The sequence below is a fragment of the Eriocheir sinensis genome, chromosome 11 (assembly GCF_024679095.1).
Source record: "Eriocheir sinensis breed Jianghai 21 chromosome 11, ASM2467909v1, whole genome shotgun sequence".
In the NCBI taxonomy this organism is placed as follows: domain Eukaryota; kingdom Metazoa; phylum Arthropoda; class Malacostraca; order Decapoda; family Varunidae; genus Eriocheir; species Eriocheir sinensis.
In genome coordinates, this window is record NC_066519.1 from 23,306,377 (window position 1) to 23,332,496 (window position 26,120).

Sequence of the window (26,120 nt, forward strand, 5' to 3'; positions counted from 1 at the left end):
AGAAAAAGGAGGACAGAGAAGAGTCACTGTAAACTTTAGAGCAGGAAAATGTACAAATAAATAAAAGCAATAATGATCCTGAATAATAATTAAAAGAAGACAGTTAAAGGAAGGGAGGGAAAAGGAATAAGAGGGCGCAGAAAAAAGGGAAAACAGAGAGAGAAGAGTTAGATAAAAAGAAACCGAAGAATGAAAAGAATAACGAAGAAGTAAAAGGAAAACAGGTAAAGAGAAGGAGGGACAAGGAAAAGATAAAAAAAACGGAAGGGAAGGAAAAGAAAGGAAGACTTGCACACAAACAAAACAAAAGAAGAGGGAAACAGCCAAAGGGAAGGAGGGGCAAGTAAAAGATGCAAAATAAAACGGAAGGGAAGGAAAAGAAAGGAAGACTCGCACACAAACAAAACAAAAGAAGAGGGAAACAGCTAAAGGGAAGGAGGGTCAAGTAAAAGAGAAGCAAAAAGGGAGGGAAGGAAGGGAAAGAAGAATCGCACAAAAAAACAAGAGAAGAGGGAAACAATTAAAGGGAAGGAGTGGCAAGTAAAAGAGAAGCAAAAAGGGAGGGAGGGAAGGGAAAGGAAGAGTCGCACAAGAAAAACAAGAGAACAGAGGGAAACAATTAAAGGGAAGGAGGGGCAAGTAAAAGAGAAGCAAAAAGGGAGGGAGGGAAGGGAAAGGAAGAGTCGCACAAGAAAAACAAGAGAACAGAGGGAAGGGTAACGCCACTTTTACCAGAGGACAATATGTATAAGGACCGAGAGGGGACAGTACAGCGGAAAACGGTCGCTATGATTGTTACCAACTCATAAACGTCCAATAAACACGGGCCGAAGAAGAGCCTGATGACAGTGTAGCCAGACTAGCGGGCGCCGAGCAGCCTCAGTGTAGCCAAAACGGGCGCTCACCCCACACCACAGAAACACGCCATTTCCAACTAATTAGCCTTATTAACGCGTCCATTTGTTTCAGTCAAGGCCACATTACCATAGCAAGGCGGCGGAGGAGGGGGAGGAGTGGAAGGAGGCAGAGAGGAAGGAGTGGAGCAGGTGGAGGGGGTAGAGGTAAGGGAGGAGTGGAGGGGAGAAGTGGAGGAGGATAGCGGAGGAGGTAGAGGAAGAGGACTAGAGGAAAGGAAGAAGAGAAGAAGGGGGGGGAGGTAGGTAGAGGAGGATGAGCAGAGAAGGAAGAAAGGAAGGAGTAGAGTAGATGGAGAAGAGTAGAGAGGAGAGGCGAGGAGGGGAGGAGGTGGAGAAGGGTAGAGAGGACAGTGAAGGAGGTAAAGGAGGAGGTGGTGAAGGAGGTAGAAGGGGAGGAGCGGAGGAGGAGGAATGGAAGAACTGGAGGAAGTGGAGAAGGAGAGAGAAGATAATGGAAAGGGTAGAGGGGAGGGGGCGACGGAGGCACAGAAGGAGGAGGTGGAGGAAGGGTTAGCGAGGATGTCATGTGTGTTATGGTACTATATTGGGTGCAGTACCGTCTTCCTTCCCTCTCCCTCCTCCCTCTCTCCCCGTTGGGTCTCGGCGGGTTAAACACAGACGCAGAACAGTCGCCTCCGAACAGCATCGCCCTCGTTAACGAAAAAAAAGAAAATTAACCAAAAATAGAAGGAATGGATGTTAACTAAACGCACCAGATTCTTTTGTTTTCATTTTTTTATCTTTTTTTTCCGAGCAGCAGTTCTCAGCCGGTGCGTGATTAGTGCATAGTTGTGTAATATATACCAGGCTGGTGAGTGTGAGGGATGGGGTAATTATGAAGATTCTAACCTATACTTCTCTCTCTCTCTCTCTCTCTCTCTCTCTCTCTCTCTCTCTCTCTCTCTCTCTCTCTCTCTCTCTCTCTCTCTCTCTCTCTCTCTCTCTCTTTCTATTTATCTCTATCTATCTATCTCTATACATCTATCTTTATCTACCTATCTCTCTCTTCTCTCTATCTCTTCCCTTTTTTATATTTCCCTCTCCAACTCTCTCTACCTCTTTCTCCCTCTCTCTCTCTCTCTCCCAGTGCTCCCTGCCTTTTCCTCCCTCTCATCTCTCCCTCATGGCAGTCAGTGTGGTGGGTGCCAATACTAGAGTCACATTCAATAAAGATTAGATAAATTCATGGATAGTGATGATAGGCGGGGTTAGGTTCACAGGAGCTGCCTTGTATACGTCTACTGGGCTCTTGTTGACTCCTTATGTTCTTATGTTCATGCAACTTGACTTACTTCTTTCCTCTTTGTCTCCCTTCTCCAACTCTTCCTACTTCTTCCTCCTTCCTCCCACCCTCCCTACCTCTTCCTCCCTCCTTCAACTCCTCCTCCCTCTCCCTCTTCTTTCTCCAACCCTTCCTACCTCTTCCTCCTTCCTTCAACTCCTCCTCCTTCTCCCTCGTCTTCCTCCAACCCTTCCTACCTCTTCCTCCCTCCTTCAATTCCTCCTCCCTCTCCCTCTTCTTCCTCCAACCCTTCCTACCTCTTCCTCCCTTCTTCAACTCCTCCTCCCTCTCCCTCTCCTTCCTCCAACACTCCCTCCATCTCCCCCTACCTGTTCCTCCCTCCCCCCTCCCTCTGCTGTAATCCAGGTGACACGCAGCACACCTGAGGCTTCACCTGCGTATTTTTGGCACCGGAGTGACCTCTACCCCCACTCCCCTCTCCCCCTCTCCCCCCCTCACCTGACTCGACACTTGCTGAACGTCTCTCTCTCTCTCTCTCTCTCTCTCTCTCTCTCTCTCTCTCTCTCTCTCTTGAAATAACAACCGATGAAGTCCTTAAAGCTCTCCAATCACTTAAAACAAATAAAAGTCCCGGACCTGATAAAGTATATCCTATACTGCTTAAAGAAACAAAGAGCGAAATACTCTCCTCCCTCACAACCGTATTCAATATGTCCTTGCGACAAGGCATCGTCCCTTCGGATTGGAAAAAGGCTAACGTGACACCGATTTTTAAGAATAGAGACAAAAAAATACCAGGTAACTACCGACCCATTAGTCTAACTTCAATTGTAGGTAAGCTACTTGAAAGCATTATTAGAGACAAAATTGTGAGTTACCTCGAAAGCCACTCATTAATTGAGGATTCACAACATGGCTTCCGTAACAAAAGATCCTGCCTATCAAACCTATTGACCTTTTATAACGACCTCTTCTCAGTTTATGACGTAACCAAATCATTGGACGTAGTCTATCTTGATTTCCAGAAATCGTTTGATAAAGTCCCGCATCATAAATTACTTTGTAAGTTAAAGCAAATAGGTATTGGTTGAGCAACAGACAACGAAGAGTGGTGATTGACGGATTTAACTCAGAGTGGGCGCCGGTCACTAGTGGCGTCCCTCAGGGCTCGGTTCTTGGCCCAGTGCTCTTCATTATTTACATCAACGATGTGGATGTTGGACCCAATAATCGCATTAGTAAATTTGCAGACGACACAAAGATTGGTAACTCGGTTCTCACTGACGAAGACAGATAAAGCCTCCAAGAGGATTTGCACAAAATTTCAGCTTGGTCGGATGGATGGGATTTTCCCTTTAACGTAGATAAGTGCCAGGTCCTTCAAGTTGGAACAAGAAATAAGAAGTTCGATTACGAAATGCGCGGCGTTAAACTCACAAGCGTTCAATGCGTTAAGGACCTGGGGGTCAAAATCGCGTCAAACCTCAAATTCTCACAGCAATGCAACGATGCAGCAAATAAAGCGAACAGAATGTTGGGCTTCATTAAAAGAAACTTTTTATTCAAGAATATAGATGTAATACTTCCGCTCTACAATAGTTTAGTCAGACCCCACTTAGAATATGCGGTACAGTTTTGGTCTCCTCACCATGCAAAGGACATTGCTAAATTAGAAGGTGTTCAGCGTCGGGCAACAAAAATGATCCCTTCCTTGCGCAACAAATCTACGAAGAAAGGCTTTCCACCCTTAACATGTCCTCTCTTGAGAAACGTCGCCTCCGAGGAAAACTGATCGAATGTTTTAAAATACTTAATGGTTTCACGAATGTAGACAGAACAAAATTGTTTATGATCGATGACACTTTGCGAACGAGGAACAATGGCATAAAACTCAAATGTAGACAAGTAAATTCAGACTGCACCAAATTTTTCTTCACCAACGTTGTAGTGCGAGAATGGAATAAGCTCCCACCGTCAGTGGTCCAGGGTAACACGATTGACTCCTTTAAAAACACGCTCGACCGTCACTTCCTTGAACTTAATATTAACTAGAGTAGAAAAGCAACGTTTTGGAGTCATCTGATTAATGTAGATTCACTTAGGTTTAAGGACAGACCACCTAGTCTGGACCATGGGGTCTGTGTGGTCTGATTTTCTGTGTAACTCTATGTAATTCTCTCTCTCTCTCTCTCTCTCTCTCTCTCTCTCTCTCTCTCTCTCTCTCTCTCTCTCTCTCTCTCTCTCTCTCTCTCTCTCTCTCTCATTCTTTTACCCCCTCTTTCCCCTTCACTATTTTCCTTTCCCTCCTTCATCTCTCCCACCCATTCATCTCCTCTCCCTTCTTCCTTTTTTTCCATATTTCTCTCTTCTCTTCCTCATCGTCATTCTCTCCCCTCCTTCCCTTTCCCCTTTTCCCTTTCCTCTACTTCACCTCTCGTCTCTAACATATTCTTTACTTCCCCCATCCATCTACTCTTTCTTTCCCTTCTTCTTCCTTTTATTTTCACCTTTTCTATTCTCCTCCCTTCCTCATTCTCCTTACCCCTCCCTTACTTACCCTATCCATCGTATTCTTTCACTCTTCCATCCATCTACTCTTTCTTCCACTTCTTTCCTCTATTTCACCATTCCTATCTTCTCGTATTTCTCATTCTTATCCTTCTATCCCCTTCTTCTATTGCCCCATTTTCTTCACCCTCCTTCACTTCACTAATTAACTTTTTTTTTTCCCTTTCCCATCCATCTACCCTTCCTTCCACTTCCTCCCATTTCTTTCCCTTCTCTATTCTTTTCCTCATTCTTACTATTATTCTATTCCCTTCTTCCCTTTCCCCATTTTCCTTCTCCCCTTCTTCACATTCCGTATCCAACATATTATTCCCCTCTCTCCTCCATCTGCTCTTTCTTCCACTTCCTCATTTTACTTTCCCGTTTCTATCCTCTCCCCTTTCTTATTCTTCTTACTCTACCCCCTTCTTTTCCTTCCTCCTCCTTCATCCTCCTTCATCTACCCTCTCCAGCATACTATTCCCCTCTCTCATCCACCTTCTCTTTCACCCTTTTCTTCATACCTTTATTTCTTGTTTTTTTATCCTTTCCTCTCCACCGTTTTCCTCTCACTATCCTCCTTCCCTTTACCTCCCCCTCCCCCCCCCTTTGAAGACACGTGACCCGGCTCGAGGCAAGACACATAACAAAGGTTTCTCGCTATGCTAATCCGGCCTCGCCTTGACTTTGTGGGTTCGGTTCCGGAAAAGCCTTCCTGCAAATCAGGCAGCAATTCGGACGTGGCCTCCCTGTTTTTCTTGCACAGTCGAGCCAGGTATGACGCGAGCACCTGCTGACCGCGATTGGCGAGTCAGCAGGTAAGAGTGAGTAGTGTGGTGCGTGTGGACGGTGGCGGTGGTGGTGTTACGCGTGGCCTTGTGTGTGTGTGTGTGTGTGTGTGTGTGTGCAGCTAATGTTAACAAGAGACAAATCCGTACCTAACTAAGGATGCTTGAGCGTAAGGAAAGGCATTCCATTAGTAAACAAAGCTTAAAGCCGCTAAATGCGACATGTATGAGAATGCAGAGAAAAAATGACCACGAAAACTAAATATTTTGATCTAATTAATCAATCTTTTTTATTATTATCTCCGTTTTGACTTTTGACACTGATGCTCCTGAACCATTGAATTTTCTTTTTTTTCTTTGTATTTGTTTTGCAGGCTAAGGATTATAGTTCACTACCATGTCTTGTTTTCAATAAAAAGATAGTTTAGTATTGCTGACTATATTATAGTAGCCTAATTTGGGAAACATTACCCAGCATTACCGGGTACGTATGGAATTCAAGGGCCTGTGGTTTAGGGTTGCCTCTATTCAAAAGGGGCGGGTGGTTCAGTGGGTGTTACTTGATAAACCACCAAGAGGTTGCAAGTTCAATCCCAGCCCACGGCGGCTTGTCGGTGAGTGAAGGTGTGTGTTCCGGCGCCGGCAGATGTAAGTGAAGCTGAGGGGAAGAATTATGATGGCTGGTGTTGTTGTTTTTTTTGTTGTTAGTTTGTTTGTTTGTTTTTGTTTTTACGTCTTGGCCTATTGCGCCGGTAGGCTTCTTCCCGGTGGATCCTGATGGTTGGTCCAAGGCTTCTTCCCGGTGGGTCCTGCTGGTCGGCCCAGCCCGTTCTGGCGCAGGCGAGTGTTTATAGTGACGCCATCTTGCATTGGCTCATGCTGCCCTCCCGGAGCTCATCTTTAATCCTAGAATCTAGAGTCCTCGTTGATAGGTGGTCTTCTGGACAGCATGTGGGTAGTTTTTAGCCACTCGGTGTGAGTGGAATGATTGAAATGAGGGCGTGGGTGTGGGATAGGCGCACTGCTACTGCCAATCTCCCGTTCAGGGATGAGGGGGTGGTTGTGGGGGGGAGGGTGGAAGGAAGAGTATGAGGGCGTGGGTGTGGGATAGGTGTACAACTACTATATAACAACCTTTCGGCCAAGCATCACATATATCACGTCCCCTTCATCCTATGAAAAAAGTCTGTTCAAAGTCAGTGTTCCTCTGGCGCCTAGGCAGCATTTGTAACGACGCACCTGATTGCCTGGGCTCCCCCCTCGGTTCTCGCCCCGATTGGCTGGCTTCCTCTCCGCCTCTCGTGGAGGCGACAGTCACTCAGACAAGTCAGACATTCTCTTGGTGATGTTTCTTATATTATTTACCTCAGGTCGCATTATACAAGACAGGCAATTATACTTAACACCGTTATACGCAGTAGTGATTGCAGACCATAAATATGCTTGTCACAACTCATTAAAACAAAAAGAAAACAAAAAATGACGAGTAAAAGTGAAAGAACGGGTCTGAAATGTTTGTACCACTTTTACACATTACTCATATTTGCAGCAAATATTGAGTCAGTGCTGATACAAACCATTGCATGCTATAAAGAATCAGGAGCGTCGTTTCAAATGATGCCGAGGGGCCAGAGGAACACCTACTTTGAACACTTTTTTTTAAAGCTCCTTGCAAGAGCAATGATGAAATAGGAAGGAGAGAAAAAAAGATGAAAAAAAGGGAGAGAGGGAGGAAAGAAGCAAGTTCCCGCTTTCATCATCGGCCGCCATCAACACAGCCGTCTCCCCCTCAACATAACCCTCGCCTCTCTTCACCATCTGACATTGTCCTCAGCACAACATTTCTCTCTCGATGCACCATCAGCTGTATTTTCTTTTTGTTTGGGTTAAACTGTTGGTTTGGACGCAACCATCGGTGTGGCGAGAGCCCGTCCTGGTCCGGACCTGGCGGCCCCAAGGAGGGCACCGCCTCGCTTCTGCACCTGGGGAACCCCCACCCCATGAGGCCTTGCTGCTCCTGGCCACCGAGCCACTGCCCCGCCACCACGACCACGGCGCCCCTCAACACGCCCTGGCCGTCCACGCCAGCAGCAGGAGGGACTCCGCCACCACCCTCCACCGCGGACTGCACGACCCACCGCGGCGATGTGTGTGTGTTCGTCCTGTCTTCATCGTCGTCTTTGTCAGACTCGCGGCTCCTCCCACCGTCATAGTCACCTGTATGTTCGTCCTGTCTTCATCGTCGTCTTTGTCAGACTCGCGGCTCCTCCCACCGTCATAGTCACCTGTATGTTCGTCCTGTCTTCATCGTCGTCTTTGTCAGACTCGCGGCTCCTCCCACCGTCATAGTCACCTGTATGTTCGTCCTGTCTTCATTGTCGTCTTTGTCCCGACTCGCGAGTCACCTGTATGTATATCATGTGAATATGGGGCCGCTGCCCCCGCCGCCCCTGCCGACGGCCTCCCCCTTGGCAAGGGCGGTGCATCATCATCATCATCATCATGTGAATATGGGGCCGCTGCCCCCGCCGCCCCTGCCGACGGCCTCCCCCTTGGCAAGGACGGTGCATCATCATCATCATGTGAATATGGGGCCGCTGCCCCCGCCGCCCCTGCCGACGGCCTCCCCCTTGGCAAGGGCGGTGCATCATCATCATCATCATCATTATGTGAATATGGGGCCGCTGCCCCCGCCGCCCCTGCCGACGGCCTCCCCCTTGGCAAGGGCGGTGCATCATCATCATCATCATCATCATGCGAATATGGGGCCGCTGCCCCGCCCTGCCGACGGCCTCCCCTTGGCAAGGGCGGTGCATCATCATCATCATCATGTGAATATGGGGCCGCTGCCCCCGCCGCCCCTGCCGACGGCCTCCCCCTTGGCAAGGACGGTGCATCATCATCATCATCATCATGTGAATATGGGGCCGGTGCCCCGCCGCCCTGCCGACGCCCTCCCCCTTGGCAAGGGAGGTGCATCATCATCATCATCATCATCATGTGAAGATGGGGCCGCTGCCCCCGCCGCCCCTGCCGACGGCCTCCCCCTTGGCAAGGACGGTGCATCATCATCATCATCATCACGTGAATATGGGGCCGCTGCCCCCGCCGTCCCTGCCGACGGCCTCCCCCTTGGCAAGGACGGTGCATCATCATCATCATCATCACGTGAATATGGGGCCGCTGCCCCCGCCGCCCCTGCCGACGGCCTCCCCCTTGGCAAGGGCGGTGCATCATCATCATCATCATCATGTGAATATGGGGCCGCTGCCCCCGCCGTCCCTGCCGACGGCCTCCCCCTTGGCAAGGACGGTGCATCATCATCATCATCATCATGTGAATATGGGGCCGCTGCCCCCGCCGTCCCTGCCGACGCCCTCCCCCTCTGCAGGGGTGGCGCCCCCGTCATCATCTGAGCCTGGCCATGGGTGTATGGGTCCTCCTCCCCCTCCCCCAGACCCAGGCGAGGCTCTCTCTTCCTCCGGTTACACTTTTCTCTTACTATACTAAACAGCCCTTAGCCCATTTTAACCTTCCCATAACTCTTGGTTTTCAATTATCGTTCTTTCCACAGTAACAAAACAAGCTTTAGACTGTGCAGCAGCGGCGAAGCGGTGTTGTGGTTCTTAATTTAAAGGAGGCAGCACCGCTAAAAAGGCGATCTATTATGATTCGCAGATTTTCATACCGAGCGAGCTCCGCCTCTTATTCACATGGACCAACCATGTAACGCAGAAGGGGGTGCTGGGCGCCAGGCTTGGTGTTACAGTGTTACACGGAGGAATGTTATCTCGTGTTGCGTCACCCAGCACCACAAGTACAAGATAACAGACTTCATGAAAATCTATTGTAGTTGCCAGTAAATTATTTAACTGTAGGTGACAAAGTATCGTGAATAAGAGATTTAGTCTATCAGATAATAAAGAAACGTTATTGAGAGTATTATATTGAATCTGCGGGCGGAGTGATGTTGGCGATGCAGCTTTTTCAGCGGGTGGCTGGAGGAGTTGGTGTTACAGGGGCGTGGGAAGCTGTGGAAAGCGTTACATACCGTAATACATTACCAGCTCACTAGTACTAATTTACTATTTAATATTCTAATCGCCATTACCATCATCATCATTACCAGCAGCATAACAGCATAAGTATAAACATTTCTGACCCGTTCCTTCACTTATGCTCGTCATTATTTCATTATTTTTTGTTTTACCGAGGTGTGACAAACATATTTAGGATTTACAATTACTGCTTCGTTTGATGGTGTTAAGTGGAATGGACCGTATTGGCTATACATGCAGCGCCACATGTGTCCACTCAACTCCAAGCTGAATTTTCGATAAAGTTCAAGTTATAAACTAGAGTGCGTCTGAGGCTGTCTCAGGGATACACGGCCATGGTGCCGCCATCGCTCCAAGCCGATGATTGCACACACTTCACTCCTACCCGAATTCAGTTTTTCTCCACGTCAAATAGTAGACTCAGGAATTCGGGTAGGAGTAAAGTGTGTGCAGTCGTTGGCTTGGAGAGGTGGCGGCACCAAGGCCTTGAATCCTGGAGGCAGCCTCAAACGCATTCTAGTACATAACTTGAGCTCTATGGAAAGTACTGCTTTGACAGTTCACTGAGTGGCCACGTGTGGCGCTGCCTGTATAGCCAATATGGTCCATTGCCTACCTTGTCTAAGATGTGAGATAAGGTAAATAAAAATAAGAAAAACATTTAACACCAAGAGAATGTATGGGTGACTTGCCTAACGAGAGCCGAGGGAGGAGGCCAGCCAATCAGGTCGTGAGCCGAGGGAGGAGGCCAGCCAACCAGGTGAGGCGTTACAAACACTGCTTAGGCGCCAGAGGAACACTTACTTTGAACAGACTATAGTGCTATGCTTTCGCCCTTTTCCATGAGCTCCAAGTTAGCGTCCCAGCCAGAGGTCGATGATGATGCCTGTAATGACAGACCACCAGCAGCACCAGATGAACTTAAGAAAACCATATGATCCAAATTCTAAAAGAATTGTGAAAACATGGACTGGCAAGTTCCTCAGTGTGCGGAGAATGCCATGAAGCCAACAGCTTCAATTCTGCTAAAGTGCTCATCGAAGAAGACTCCGTAGATATGATTAAAGATATGTGCATATAATAGTATGATGATGCAGAAAAAAAAAACGTTACATGTGCTTTGAATAAACTCGATTAGAATGAATGTGGATATGGATCGGTGATAAAGTAGGAAGAAGAGGCAGGCAGCGGGTGCAGGCAGAGGGTGTGGAGATTCATATGAATTTTTGTTTTCAGTTTTATAAACTTTAGTTTTGCTTTACGGGAAGAACACCCCGGTACGAGAAAGAGGAGAATGTTTGACAGAAATATATGTGGGGGTTTAAAGGGTATAGAGTCAATAGTGAGAGTCAATACTATAGACACTCACAATTGACTCTATGACCTCATTACAAGCCTCCTACTATGATTTTTTTTTCACTGGTAGGCAGAACGGGTTGTATAGACGCGTCGCTATATTCAAAGGGTTAATGCATATAGCTATGTTATTATAATACATTTGATTTTATAATTTAGAAGCTGTGAGACATTATGATTACTAAAATAAAACAAAAATGCTATGCTGTAATAAGTCACTGGTTTACCATATTTACACCCCAGCCTGACCAGTAGACTAAAATGGCTGAACAAAAAATGAACAAGTGTTGCTGCAGCGGGTGCTTCGCGCGGCTCTCGCCAGGCGGATGAACTACAGCAACTCAGAAGAGAACGACTCCATCGCCAAGGAAACACCAAACACGGGTATCAAGGACGCTGTGGATAAACAGGGACAAGGGACCCACTGCCTAGTCTACCTCCCTGAAGAGGAACGCCATGATGCTGCTGAGGACCCTCAGCCACACTTTGGGGTGGGGAACACCGGGTGACGGAAAAGAAAGATGGGGAATTCCGTGGCAAGAGTTGAAACACTGATAATTACTATTCACATGGTCATAAGGGAAAAGATAAACAAACAAATGAATGAAACAACAGTCGCAGAAAAAGATTGGAAATAAAAGGAAAATGAAACAGACGCTGGGCTGGAGAAGGAACTCCACTCCGAGACCCAGGACGGAACAACGAATCCTTCCAGCAAAACACTGGCCGGAACACTGCACACAACAACAACAACAACAACAACTTCAACAATTATGAAGGCTTTTTTGTGTGTTTTCCTGGATGATTGAGTGTGGTATTATATATAAAGGTATTATATATAAAGAGAGAATGTGGTGGTGGTGGTGGTGGTCAAAATGCCTTAGGTGTGACGGTATTGCATATTACTTTAACTTATGGTACTTGTTACTCCTCCGGCTCTACCTATTTCACGTGTTGAATAATAATGATGACAATAATGACGACAGTAAAAATAATTAGAATATACCGGCTACGAGCAAATACACAAGTCTCTGCTTACGACTAAAATACCTGTACTGTTATAGAAAATGAACTTATCGTAAACTAAAGAATTCTAACAGTTCAGTAAAGGGTATTTAGCCGTTTAACGAACCTATATAAGCTGACCGCATAATCTCAGTTCTTCTGCGCATACAAACTCAACAGTTCAAAAATAAAATCATATCTCCGGCACAAAAAAAAAAATAATAATAAAAAAAATGAAAAAAAAATGGTTGAATTCTCTGTCCTAGAAAGCTAATCAAGTCGGCCCATCCAGTTATATTATACAGATTCCCTTCACTCCCCTTCCCTAGCATATATTTTATCTCGATTACAGGAAGAAACAAACATAACCAGAATCACTCCAGTCACCTTAGCTATTCACAAGTCAAGGCAGGCGCCATAGAACATCTTGATATATTACCATTTACGAAATATCATTGAATTCGTCCCATACATAATATCTCCTTAAGGTCGAAAACAAGTACTGGAAGCTGGACTGAGATGAGTGATGCTTCCTCTTAGCCACAACATAACTTCTCTCGCCAACATAACCAACATAATTAACCTCTCTCGCCAACATAACCCAACATAACCTCTCTCGCCAACATAACCCAACAAGACCTCTCTCGCCAACATAACCTAACAAGACCTCTCTCGCCAACATAACCCAACATAACCCCTCTCGCCAACATAACCCAACATAACCTCTCTCGCCAACATAACCCAACATAACCTCTCGCCAACATAGCCCAACAACCTTTCTCGCCAACGTAACCCAAGATGACCTCTCTCGCCAACATAACCTAACATAACCTCTCTCGCCATCATAGCCCAACATAACCTCTCTCGCCAACATAACCCAACATAACCTCTCTCGCCAACATAACCAACATAACTAACAACCAACATAGCCCAACATAACCCAACTTAACCTCTCTCACTAACATAGCCCAACTTAACCTCTCTTGCCAACATAACCCAACATAACCTCTCTCGTAAAACATAACCCAACATAACCGCTCTCGCCAACATAACCAACATAACCTCTCCCGCCAACATAACCAACATAACCTCTCTCGCCAACATAACCCAAACATAACCTCTCTCGCCAACATATAACCAACATAACCTCTCTCGCCAATATAACCCAACATAACCTCTCTCGCCAACATGACCAACATAACCTTTCTCCCCAACACAGACAACATATAACCAACATAACGTATCTCGTCAAACATAACCAACATACCCAACATAACCTCTCGCCAACATAACTAACCTAACCCCTCTCGCCAACATAACTAAACCAACATAAACAACAGAACCTCTCTCGCCAACATAACCAACACAACCCTTCTCGCCCTTCGTATGTTCCCCGGTGATCTCTGGCATAGTCTCCCCTGCCAGATAGAGAGTTCTTCCCATCACCCTTCCACTATGCGCCGCTGTTGGCAACTCGCGCAATAAGGAACAAGTGAGAGACGTGACAATGCTCAAAAACGTGCTGCTCACCTGTTCCCTCAACGTGCTCGCTCACCTCTCTCTCTCTCTCTCTCTCTCTCTCTCTCTCTCTCAGATTTTTGCCACCATGAAAATATATCAATACCTGTACTACTACTACTACTACTACTACTACCACCATTAATAATAATAATAATAATAATAATAATAATAATAATAATAATAATAATAATAATAATAATAATACGATGAAGAAGAAGAAGAAGAAGAAATAAATAAAAATAAAAAAGAACAATAACAAAAACAAGAAAAACGAAGAAATAGAAGAAGTAAAAGATAAAAGAAAGGAAGAAAGAAAAAAGAAAAAGAAAAAAAAAGGAAGAAAAAGAAATTTAAGAAAAAAGCCAAAATCACAATAACCATTTAGAGTTTGATGAAAAGGAAAAACAGGAGGAAGAAATCTACGGTACGCATGTAAACAAATATGGATAAATAAATAAGTAAACTACACACAAAAAAATAAATAAATCATCTCACAAAATTCATAAAAAAGTTACAATAATAAAAATCACAACTGGGCAACTCCTCTTTAGCGACACACACACACACACACACACACACACACACACACACATAAGAGCTTGACGAGAGAGCCTAAGCTTTTTACTCCACCGCGTCACCTCACAAGACACACACACGCTCACACACCTTAATCATGCAGGTAAGGGGACGGAGGCTTGTACACCTTCGTGAGGCGTGACTCCGTACATTATTTATCCTGTTTCATGTAGTTTTTATCTTATTATCCTTTTTCTCTACTTTTTCTGTGCGCATATTTTTCCCTCTCTTTTCTATCCCCTTCTGTATTTTCTTCCTCTCTTATCTATCATTTTTGTATTCTGTATTTTTTCCCTCTCTTTCCTTTCCGATTTTTGTTTATCATTGTTACGTCCTCCCTATCTTTTCTCTCCCTTTTTTATTGTCAAAGTTAGGCAAACATTTTTTTCCCTCTCCCTCTTTTCTATCCCTTCTGTATTTTCTTCCTCTCTTATCTATCATTTTTATATTCAATATTTTTTTCCTCTTTCCTTTTCCGATTTTTGTTTAGCATTGTTACGCCTTCTCTCTTTTCTCTCCCTTTTTTATTGACAAAGTTAAGCAAACATTTTTTTCCCTCTCCCTCTTTTCTATCCCTTCTGTACTTTCTTCCTCTCTCATCAATCATTTTTGTATTCAGTTTTTTCCCTCTTTCCTTTTCCGCTTTTTGTTTATCATTGTAACGCCTTCTCTCTTTTCTCTCCCTTTTTTATTGACAAAGTTAAGCAAACATCTCTAGTATTGATCGTGGTTAAGTATCTATAGTCTCCCTCTCTTTTATATCATTCTATCATAGTAACGTTTTTATATCCCTCACTTTCTTTTCTATCGTTTCTGGGTCCGTCACTGTCCCGCATTAGGTCAGGAAAGATCGGCGTGCGTGTGGTGAATAATGACGTGAATTTACTATTACCCTTACATGATATTCCACTGCTGAAAAAAAAATCTATTACTCACTCAAGTAAGTGGTCAATTAACTTTATATTCGTTACTGAATCTTCGGTAAAATACACTAAATTATATTCGTTGGGGAAACGTCAAAGATGCATATATAGCACTTGTTTATTATATAATTTCTGATTTCACTTTTTTTTTAATCTATCACATTATCAATCAACTAATCCTGCAGCATTTACCTTCATATATGCTGATGCATTTATCCTTTATCAATTTATTGACTGATTAATATACATCAATATATATTCTCCAATTCATCTGTTTCATTATGTATATATGATGATTCGTTACAGTCCTATACTTTATTGCTAAAATACTTATTTACTCTTGTTTGCTGCTGGAACTGGCTCTTAAAACGCGATCGAGGAAGAAAAGGAGGACGAAGGGGGGAAGAGGAGGGGAGGAGGAGGAGGGGGAGGAATAGGAGGAAGAGCAACAATATAATTAATACCAGCATCAAAATAACATAATATAACACAACACACACACACACACACACACACACACACACACACACACACACACACGTTTTCAGCAGAGTCAGCTGGCAATGATTGCGGTAGGGAGGGGGGGGGAGGGCAAACAAGGAGAGTACATCTGTCAGTGCATAAAGGTCTGGGCCATAAGCACCCTACCTTCGCCCATATATATAAACTACTCCCCTCTACCACCTGCCGTGCCTCCTCGCTGCCCTCCAATCCTATGGTAGTAGTAGTAGTAGTAGTAGTAGTAGTAGTAGTAGTAGTAGTAGTAGTAGTAGTTGTTGTTGTAGTAGTAGTAGTAGTAGTAGTTGTAGTAGTAGTAGTAGTAGTAGTAGTTGTCGCTGTAGTAGTAGTAATAGAAGTACTAGTAGTAGTAGTAGTAGTTGTTGTTGTTGTCGTTGTAGTAGTAGTAGTAGTAGTAGTAGACACTCTTGCCCAAAAGCCACCAACATCTCCAATATGGACTATGAGGCCACAGTGGTGGAGAGTGACATTAGGGTGGGTCGGGAGTGACTTGAGTAGGGAAGGAAAGGGGGATCTGGACGTAATAGATGATAAGTGGTTTAGTGCTAGGTAGTATTAGTGATATGGTTGGATGCCACAGTCATTAGCGAACAGAGTTGGGGCTAATGACCTCCAAGCTATGGAGCCCTCCATGATTATGTGTCGGGAAAATAAACATGGGTGGAGGAATCATTTATGTAGTGGAAAAAAAAAGTAGTAGTAGTAGTAGTAGTAGTTGTTGTTGTCGTTGTAGTAGTAGTAGTAGTAGTAGTAGTAGTAGTAGTAGTAGTAGTAGTAGTAGTAGTAGTAGTAGTAGTAGTAGTAGTAGTAGTAATGTCAGTGAAAAGGAAAGGGGTTCGGTTTTCGTAACATCACGTGGATTACAAATGCTACAAATAATAAAGTTTCTTCTTATAATGCATCCAAACTTTCTTCTTGAGAGCGTCCAGCACATGACAAGGAAACTCACATGGTTATTTTAAACATCCACAGATAACAAAACACACAAAATAACTCCACAAATAGCCACAGGCACTCACAGATATACAACTCACAGACGGACATTAAGCCACACTCACGCACACACACCCGGTACCATAATCATACATAAGCACATCAAGCTCACTCATCTCACACACACACCTGGGGCCCCTAATCTCAGCCCTGTCATCACCTGAGAATAAGTATACGGCTAATAACTAACAAAACGACTCTCGCTTTTGCCTAACTGACTACTTTCCCCTAACCGCTTGAGGAGAAACCATCGCCACCCACGGCTAGTACTCTCGTTGATGAGGGGAGGCTTGCTATCTCCGCGCTCTTTGATGCAGAAAGAAGGCGAGAAAAAGAGAAGACGGTGGGAAGGTTGAGGCGATGGAGTGTGGCGTCTTGTGTAAGGAGAGGAGAGTGGGAGAACTGGTGGAAATAAGTGCTTTGTTGTGTGTAATTCGTAAGGCTGTAAAATGAAGATAACCCGTGCCTCTTTTTGTGAACAGCTTATATATGATGTTGTTTGTACTTCCTTGTTTTGATATTCTCTCACGCTAAGTACAATAGGCGAGTTGTTGGGATAATCTACATCTCTTTATCTACTGTCCATCTTCCTATATAATCTACGACTACATAATCACCTACACACCTTGTTTTGATATTCTTTCATGCTGCGTATATAATCTAGGAGAGCTGAGGGGATAATCTATATATCTATCTGCTGTCTATCTCCTACATAATCTGCGCCTACTCACTATATAACTCTACACGCCTATTCACGTGTCCACCTATATTCACTGTATCTTATAAATTATGCACCTACTAATTGATGTGGTCACCTATCCATATCCTCCCTGTTTTGTATATGCATCTGCCTACCCACTAACCTACCTATCTTCGTATCAATTAGTTACTTATAATGCTCTCACATTTTTACTAATACTTATACTTCACACCTTACACTTATATACTATCACTTTTACTTATACTTCAACTATACTTCTAATGTTCTATCAATACCTCTCTCTCCCTATATATTTGGGTAACATTTCATTAACACTGTAAAACCAATCATCTCAACGACCATTACTCGACCGTCTGATCACAAATGAGAGCAGCTTTTCATTTATCTACACACAAGGAATCGCAACATTAACCACGATCGATGCTACTGCCAATCTTTCCTCCTCCTCCTCCCTCTCGCCTGCCCATCACCACCCCGTCTCACTATCGCCTCGCCTCACCTCGATTCTCGTCCTCTCAACGCCGTTTATGCAGCACTAGCCTCAGTTTTCTGATACGCGGACTCACTATGCGCGGATTAGGGAGCCGCCCCACGTGTGTGTGTGTGTGTGTGTGTGTGTAATTTACCACGGTCTGATCACGAGTTGAACTCGCTTTCGCCAGCAGGTATACCCTCCCGACACGAGCAAGTGCATGCTCATTATCGTCGATCGCTGGGTACTGCCAGGACCTCACACACCACACACCCCATCCCCCTTGCTCAAGGGGAGACAGTAACCACTCCTAATCAACGGAAAGAATCCGGTCTGAGCAGGGCACGAACCGCTGCCTGTTTGGCCGTGAAGCCTTGAAGCGCGGCGCTCTAGCCGATTGAGCTATCGGAGTGTGTGTGTGTGTGTGTGTGTACCTTTGGCTTTAGCTATCTCACTTTTGAGGTCATTCTATAGGTGTCATTGCATCTACGAGGAAAGTGAGTTTTTTTTTATACCTCTCAGGCACCTTGTAGTCCTCAATTTATTTCCGTGACCTCCTTTATTACTACTGTCCCGTACAAACAGGTCAGTCTTGTCAATAACTTCAATTTCCTTCTTCACCCTGTGAATTGCAAGCAGATGTCCCCTTTCTCTTCCCTCCTCCAAGTTAGGCAAATTTAATCTTTCCAGTTTCTCTTCATATGTCATGTCTCAAGCTAGGCACCATTATTGTCACTCCGGGCTCTTTCTCTTTTCCTAATATTTTTCTTAATGTCTGGAGGCCACCCCACCGCTGCGTATTCCAATCATGGTCGAATTACCGGCACGATTAGCTTCATATCACCATCCTTCATCGTGTGTGTGTGTGTGTGTGTGTGTGTTGCTGCTTTCCCCCATAACAAGCTGAATAGTTAATGGTTGTTATGTTCCCAACCTCTCACGATCCACGAAATACCCAATTAATTCAGATTACAGAACTGGCGACATACCTGTGTAGTAATATCGTGGTGTTGGTGATGATGATAATGGTGGTGGTGGTGGTAGTGTGGTGGTGGTGGTTGTAGTAAAAGTGGTGGTGGTGGTGGTTGTAGTATAAGTGGTGGTGGTAGTAGTTGTTGTGGTGGTAGTGTAGTGGTGGTGGTGGTGGTTGTAGTATAAGTGGTGGTGGTAGTAGTTGTTGTGGTGGTAGTGTAGTGGTGGTGGTTGTAGTATAAGTGGTGGTGGTAGTAGTTGTTGTGGTGGTAGTGTAGTGGTGGTGGTTGTAGTATAAGTGGTGGTGGTAGTAGTTGTTGTGGTGGTACTGTAGTGGTGGTGGTTGTAGTATAAGTGGTGGTGGTAGTAGTTGTTGTGGTGGTAGTGTATTGATGGTGGTTAACATACAAGTAAAACATAGTAAACAGACCTTAGACACTCGCTGAGATAGTTCCAGCTGCTCGTGGTACTGATCTTGAGTCTTCCTGGTGGCGGTGGCGGCAGCGAAGGCAATGCTTGAAGTGCCTTCCTTGCGTTCGTCCGATACAACATCTCTATCTTGCCAATTTGAACTGTTGAAAAAATTATATATATACCATTGACAACAGCTCAACTTCCGTCTCTCGGTCGGTACTGTTCTGGTTTACACTACTGGATAATGCAGATAACAAGAAGGCATGTTGGTTAAAACTCATACAAAAAAGTTATATTTTCAGTTATTTTTTGCATTACTCAATACAATGTAGATTTTAAGAGTAAACAATATACAAGGATGATGAAGAAAAATAACAAAAAACATAACAAAAACAAAGAGCAAAAGAAGGAAAATATGAAGCACATCAATGAAAAAATAAACCAAAAAAAAATCAATTAGAGAAAAATACAAACAAGCTGCATCCACCTTTCGGCCAAAATAACTGACATCAACAAAATTAGGGGCGTTGAGAAAAGTAAAATTCTGGTGGTAGTAGGAATCAACGCCCCCAAACATTGCCACATGATGGTTCCGGCTGCTTAATGTCTCCCAAACATATTGGTCTATCCCGCCCTTCACACTCCGGAGTAGATATGCCGATACTTGAGGATAGTTTTTAATCCTGCCTTCCACCGCCCACCCGCCTAGCCGCCCCGCGCCTCCCTCCACCACCAGCAGCACGTGGACGCCCCTGCCCTCACACCGCCACGACACACCACCACCTATACTCCTTTCCCAGGCAACAGTTAGCTCCTACTATTCACTGAGCCCGTTCCTGAACTATTCACTATATTGTAAATGTTAAAAATCCCTTCTTACCTTCCGCAACACGAGATAAACTGGCGACCTTGACACTGTCACTGCGCAGCGGCCACACGCGAGGCAACGAATGGGGCGGCGGGAGTGACTCGGCCAGCAAGGACAAATTGTCGTACTGAACATTGTATTTATCATTTTCAAGACTCAAACTCTCGTATCTACACAAATAATGATAGAAAATTAAAGTAAACGTTAAAACTGTTATTTGTTGATGTTTTTTTGTCTTTTTTGCTATAGTTATCGGTCAGAAACTAGGAAAATTCAATGGCTCAGTGTCACCATACCAACACTTCCAGCTCGAGCTCGAAAACATGGCAGTTGATAACAAAATTTAGCATATTAATTAACTAAGAGACCACATTCCATCACACTTGTTTAAGCTATTTTTTTGGTAAATTTCGACATGGTTTTCGATCAAGCTTATGCCTGATACGTGTCTTACATCAGATAAATTCCTTCGTCTGTCTCTATGGGTTCTGGATAGCCTACTGGCATTCTCAGACACTTCCGCCTCTCACGTGAACTATTTCCAAAGGCCGAATAGGTGACTGATCGGATTTACATGAGTACTTTTTTCACGTTCATTGTACAAAAGGAGGGTCAAACTACCACTATGATCATAAAAGTACTTCTGGAAATGCCCAAAACTCCTACGAAATCCTTGTTAATTCACTTAAATGCCAGTGTTTGAGAATATGGTCCCTGGATACTGACAGAGTTACTAAGTCCTTTATTCAACAGGTCGAGGGCTTGTGCCTGCTGCTGGCGTTCCTGTCGGCCACAACGTCTGCCTCATGGATATTCCCCGACAGGAAGCAGCCGGCCGGGAACAGCAGGGACAGTAAAGATATCGATGGGGGTCATAAACCGCTGTCACTGGTGTCGGGTCAGGTGTCATTGGGAGCCCCTGCCGGCCTAACACTCCTCCGGCAGCTCCTACGGGCAGAGAGGAACCCGCCCAAGGTGCCGCGAAGCCTTGCCAACGAGATACTCCTTATTAATGATGACCCTCCCTCACCTCAGCTCACAGAGTCGTGTAGCACCCCGAGTTGTTGTTCAGAATCAGGAGGTTTCAAGCCCAGCAGTTACTTCATCCCCTCAAACCCCAGAGATAGTTACAGCCCCGCGTATCCGCCCACCTCACCCTCCACGCCCGCCCCCATACAGACATACAACATTAACTTCTACCAGCCAGTGTTCAACTCAAACCCAGTCATTACCCCCAAACCGGCCTTGACCTTCCTTGATGCCACTACGCCTTACCAGCACTCTCAGACCACCACTCCCAAGCCTGCTGTACTCACCACATACGCGTCTGTTTTCGACAAGCCAACCCACACGACACGTTATGAAGCCCCCACCACCTCCCCCTACGAAGACCCGTACACAGTCACCACCTACAGACCTAAATTTAATCACAATTACAGACAGACCAACACCAAACGTAATTACCCATCATACAGTGACCAGCCATTCACTTCCACTACCCCGAAGCCCAAGCAACGCAAGGTAACTACCATTTGTATTGACTTAGCAGTAACTTTAATGAAACACGTGTAAACTAATATATACTCCGTTTGCATGGTGGGTAACAAGTGGCTTACCAGGACATGGTGTCATTGGTGTTCCCCAGGGCAGAGGTTACCGCTATGGCTACGAGGTGTCTTCGCACGCACACGGCACATCCTTCGGCCACCGCGAACAAAGTGACGGGGCGGAGGTGAGTACCCAAGTAATATAACAGAGATCTCCGAGTATGACTGTTTGGTCAACACAAACAATGTAACTAAAAGAGGTTTGATGCTCTTGGATAACACTAAACAAGATTCAGGATGAGCAACATGCCTTGGCTGGCCTCACCCACCACCCATCCTTCTACAGGTGCGTGGTGAGTACCGTGTTCACCTACCCGACGGTCGCCTGCAGGTGGTTACCTACACTGCCGACGCTGAGCGAGGCTTCGTGCCGGTGGTGAGGTACGAGGGCTCCCTGCCCGGCACCACCAACCAGTATCAGCCCCCAGCATAGGCCTGGGCCAGAAAGACTCTGCCAGGACGGCCTCCGGGCTGTTGGTGTCAAGCTCAGAGAGACTTGAGCAACTCAGGGAAAAGGAACATCCATGTTGACCATCTTCTTTTCGTGTGTTTGATCCTTATTGTGTGAAGTATCGTTTAATGATTATATTCTTATCCTCAGAGGAATGTACGGTAATGGAGAGATGCCAACCGATAGGCAGAAATGATGGAGTTCTGCACAGCAGCATGAATGAATCTTTGAACTGTGAATGAAGGGATGTGCCAATCTCTGACATTGAGGACTGCTGAACAGTGAGTCACAATGCTCTGCTATAAATGGTGTCAGGGTCTAAGTGTCAGTAGCCAAATGGTGTACCTCACACATGTGATTCATGGTGATCTTTGGTCATCTTCAGTCTTCTCAAGGTTCAGCCTCCTCCACCTGATATGAAAGAACTAAGTTACTAGAATCAGTCATCAGTAATAAATTAGTTGTCAAAATTACTTCTGCATCCACCTGAGGGTCTACTTGCTACAGTTGTGTGTGCCTCCCTGAGGACGCAGCAGTCTGTACACTCAGGAGGCTGGAGGAAAAAGGTGCACTGACAAGTAGCAGATCAAATAATCAAATATGTGTGAGTGCTTGAAGTGAGAGAGAATGAAAGAGGATTCCATCAATGATGCCATACCCTTCCCATGACTGTATTTTTCTTCATGTTTGGACAATGAACACTGCATAGGGATCTACTTTTATTTATACAATTATTTCATGCAGTACATTTATGCATTAAAACTGTCTTCAACCAAAAACAGTTGAGCAGTAACTTCAGCTCCAGGCCTTTAACATAAATTAAATAAAATATATTTGCTAGGAACAGCACACTTTTCTTACCTAAAGTATACAGTATATACTAACACACTTTTGACAAGTGTAACAGCTTGTACTATAAGTACAAAATCAATATTGCCCTTGCACTGTTTATACTGTACAAGTAGGAGTTTTCTATGAACACAGACTCTTGGTACACTGATCTGGGCACCAGAAGCGACATGTTTAGCACTGTTGCAGGAGTACCACGTTTGTAGTCCCATAAAAAATTGAGTATTGTCCAGCTCCCTCGAGGGGCGAGCCAACAACAGTCATGTTCATAATTCTGACACACAAAGCTTTTTGGTTCTTGCCTGTTCATGAGCATGAAAGCTCTTACACATGAGTGAGGAGACACACCGGAGGTTTTAAATTATGAACATGACAGATATCACAGTTCAGGGAACCTGCAGGGTCCTCACCACCACTATGGCACTTCCTCTGCAGCAGCCCTCCCTCCCCTCCCCCGCCCTGCCCCTCCACATGCCGCACCTCCACCCACACACACGTTGGCTCTGCGTCCTCCACCCACAGGCGGTGACGCAGACAACGCCTTCAACACTGGCATCCAGCATCCTGAACCCACAGCAGTACAAACTAAACCAGTGGAAATGATTTAGGAGACAATTTGGGATAAATATGCTGAAATGACTGGATTTACAAACTTTCTCACAAAATAAAACTTTTGGTATTTCATCTTAAAGTTACTGAAACATTTTCTGACACAAGATTATAGTTGACTGTGGAACATTCACCAGGAAAATCTTAAAATTAGATGTCTAGACTGGATGGCGGTACATTATGACTTAGCAGGGATGGTCAAGGGTGTGTAGGTGTGTGGGGTCCATGCCCAGCAGTTACTTATTGTGTGGAACAGCAGCTTAGTATATCTCGGGGTCAAAAAAAAATCATACCTCATTAATACTTTTGCAATACTGATTCTGCAAAAGGGATAATTCATATACTGTTTTGAAACAATCAAATTGAAATGAACAAAATATATCCAGCTGAAATTATTTGTTGAGTGGCTTCATTTATATATAAAATAAATTTAATGACCCTTTCTAAGTTTCTGGTGAGACACGTGTCAGTAATAAGTGCTGAACACTCAAAGTATTTAATGGGAAATGTAAGGTAACTGCCACTAGAAACCTAAAGTCGGACAATACTATACAAATATTTGGTTTGAGTATATCAAAATATAACACCCACCACGGTGAGCACACACACACGCGCACACACACACACACACACACACACACACACACACTAGCATACATACACACACATTCTTACAGCTTACAAGATCTACATCAACAATGCCGTGTACACCGACTACCCTCCTAAGAACTGAACATAGCAGCAGGAGATTGAGTATTTTTGTGCTTGCTTCTGCTCCCTCCTGCCGTGAGCCTCTCAGTGCCCCCTAAACTCCCTCACTTCAGGAACTGAATTGCAATTAAGTTCTAGGAAAGCTGGCAAGTGTTGTGCTCCTGTCAGTGAGGAACCTTAGGGAGAGACAGTACCTGGAATGCATTGCACTTGACAGCAGAGGTGGGGTTAGTGGTCAGATGATTCCTTTCCTCTATAGCTAGAGGCAGGTTGTTAGTAATTATGGAAAAATAAATTATCTTAATGCCTGATAGTTTCAAGAACCACATATTCACTTCAGTGTTTATAAATATTAACCGATAGTAATTGTGAATACTTAATAACTTGTTAAATAATTAATATTTTTGGTCACTAGTCATTTCTTTTTTACCATAATTTCTTCCTGCTCTTTGAAAACATAAAATCCTTAAGTCAAGTTTGGCAAAATGACTTGTACTTCTTTGTTCCACAAAAATAATCACTGTCACCTAACAAACACAACACTCAAAGATTCCCTTTCTCTACTAAAAGCATGTCTTCCTCGATTCTTACAGTATTCTTATATTTACATAAGAGTTTAGCCTCATTTACTATTCTTTCAAGCATCTTCCCAATCACTAAAAACATCAGGTTCTCCAAACCTTTTCCATATTAAAACTTTCACTGTCTTTTATTGCTCTTGTGGACAGCTTCCCATTTATAAAATCCCTAACATTCCCCTAGTTCAGCGGTCGGCAACCTACAACTTCGGAGCCGCATAGGCTCTTTTAAGAGACCTGTGCAGCTCCTGCCACCTGCTTAAAAATGTCAAAATATCGTAGAAAAATGAGAGCATATGCTGCAAACATTGAACAGCTCTCCAAAGAAGCTCAGGAGCAGAAGTCACATTAAAGTTAAAACACAACATGGTGACCAGATATATTAAGTACAGTTAGCATGTTGTTTAAAAGTATGTAATATTGTTCAGTTGTTGTAACAAATTGTAAAGGACTGACAATAGGTTGCTGACATCATGTTAAGTTAAAGGAGTGGCTTCATAAATATAATAGTTTATTTTATGATAGCTGCAAATATTATTATTATTATTGTTATTATTATTATTGTTATTATCCGGCTCCAGCACCGCTGCTTTTCTGCCAAGTTTGAAGAAACTGGCTCTTCTTGAATTATAGGTTGCCAACCTCTGCCCTAGTTTATCCACTCTACCTCCACAGTAAAACCTGACATCGTACTTTGTTAAAACTGCAAACTCCTACAATTAAAAACATTCCCGTGACTATGGCTCACACTTCTCATGACTAAAACCTTTTCTCGTTTCTTCCTTCCTGGCCCTTGCTCTATGCCTCCTCAGCTCCTTCTCTGTCAGGACCCCACACTATGGACAGGATGATCACACTTAAGGTGGCATTACAATGGATACATTTTCCACAACCATTTAGGATTCTAATAACTATTTGTCAGATGATTAACTGCCTGCACCTCAAGCTACTCAGTCCCACACATGAGGAGCAGACAATCATCAGGGCAACCTGTTTTGTCCTTGGCAAAACCTTATGGCTCAGCATTGGTTGGGAGGAATGTGCAAGTGATGCCACCTCAACACTCAAGAGAAACACTGGTAAAGGTGTGACTTAGTCGATCCCTCTGGTTAAGGAACTCTCCAGGATGAACTCAAACTCATTAAGGGCCGACAGGACATTGATGAGATCTCGAACAAGCTGAGGATCACGCAGGAAGGAGGACTCGTCATACATGTGACTGGTGACGGGGGAGCGCTGGAGAGGCAGGAGGATGCGAGACAGGAGGTGGGCCCTGAGGAGAAGGAAAGTGTTAACAGAATGATGGCCCAATGGAAGTGTAACGACATTTACTTTTTATTGTTTACTTACACAAGGAAGTATGTCAGAAACTCCATTTCATTGTCTCTTATGTGAATTACTGTTCTAGCTCACCTTCTCCTA

At 44.4% G+C, this 26,120-nt stretch overlaps 2 protein-coding genes across 6 annotated transcripts in view; one reads left to right on the forward strand and one right to left on the reverse strand.

The window, feature by feature from the left end:
- The first annotated feature begins 14,037 nt into the window (after window positions 1–14,037).
- LOC126997066 (uncharacterized) lies at window positions 14,038–22,791 on the forward strand. Its single transcript, XM_050858110.1, has 4 exons — window positions 14,038–14,114; window positions 20,647–21,414; window positions 21,539–21,625; window positions 21,787–22,791. Exons 1-4 carry the CDS (start codon window positions 14,109–14,111, stop codon window positions 21,931–21,933), a joined length of 1,008 nt encoding a protein of 335 aa, XP_050714067.1. The 5' UTR covers window positions 14,038–14,108; the 3' UTR covers window positions 21,934–22,791.
- The window catches only part of LOC126997065 (DENN domain-containing protein 5A-like), a 62,323-nt gene continuing 58,860 nt past the window's right edge, over window positions 22,658–26,120 (reverse strand). For all 5 annotated transcript variants that reach the window (XM_050858108.1, XM_050858105.1, XM_050858109.1 and 2 more), the window contains one exon: window positions 22,658–25,971. In XM_050858108.1, the coding sequence (XP_050714065.1) occupies window positions 25,791–25,971 (181 nt within the window). In that variant the 3' untranslated portion in view covers window positions 22,658–25,790. The remainder of the gene's footprint in view (window positions 25,972–26,120) is intronic.

Bases quoted from the DNA above. Each gene is read 5' to 3' on its own strand.
- LOC126997066 (XM_050858110.1), top strand. The intron at 21,415-21,538 runs GTAACTACCATT...GGTGTTCCCCAG, and splicing joins CGAAGCCCAAGCAACGCAAG to GGCAGAGGTTACCGCTATGG. The intron at 21,626-21,786 runs GTGAGTACCCAA...ATCCTTCTACAG, and splicing joins AACAAAGTGACGGGGCGGAG to GTGCGTGGTGAGTACCGTGT.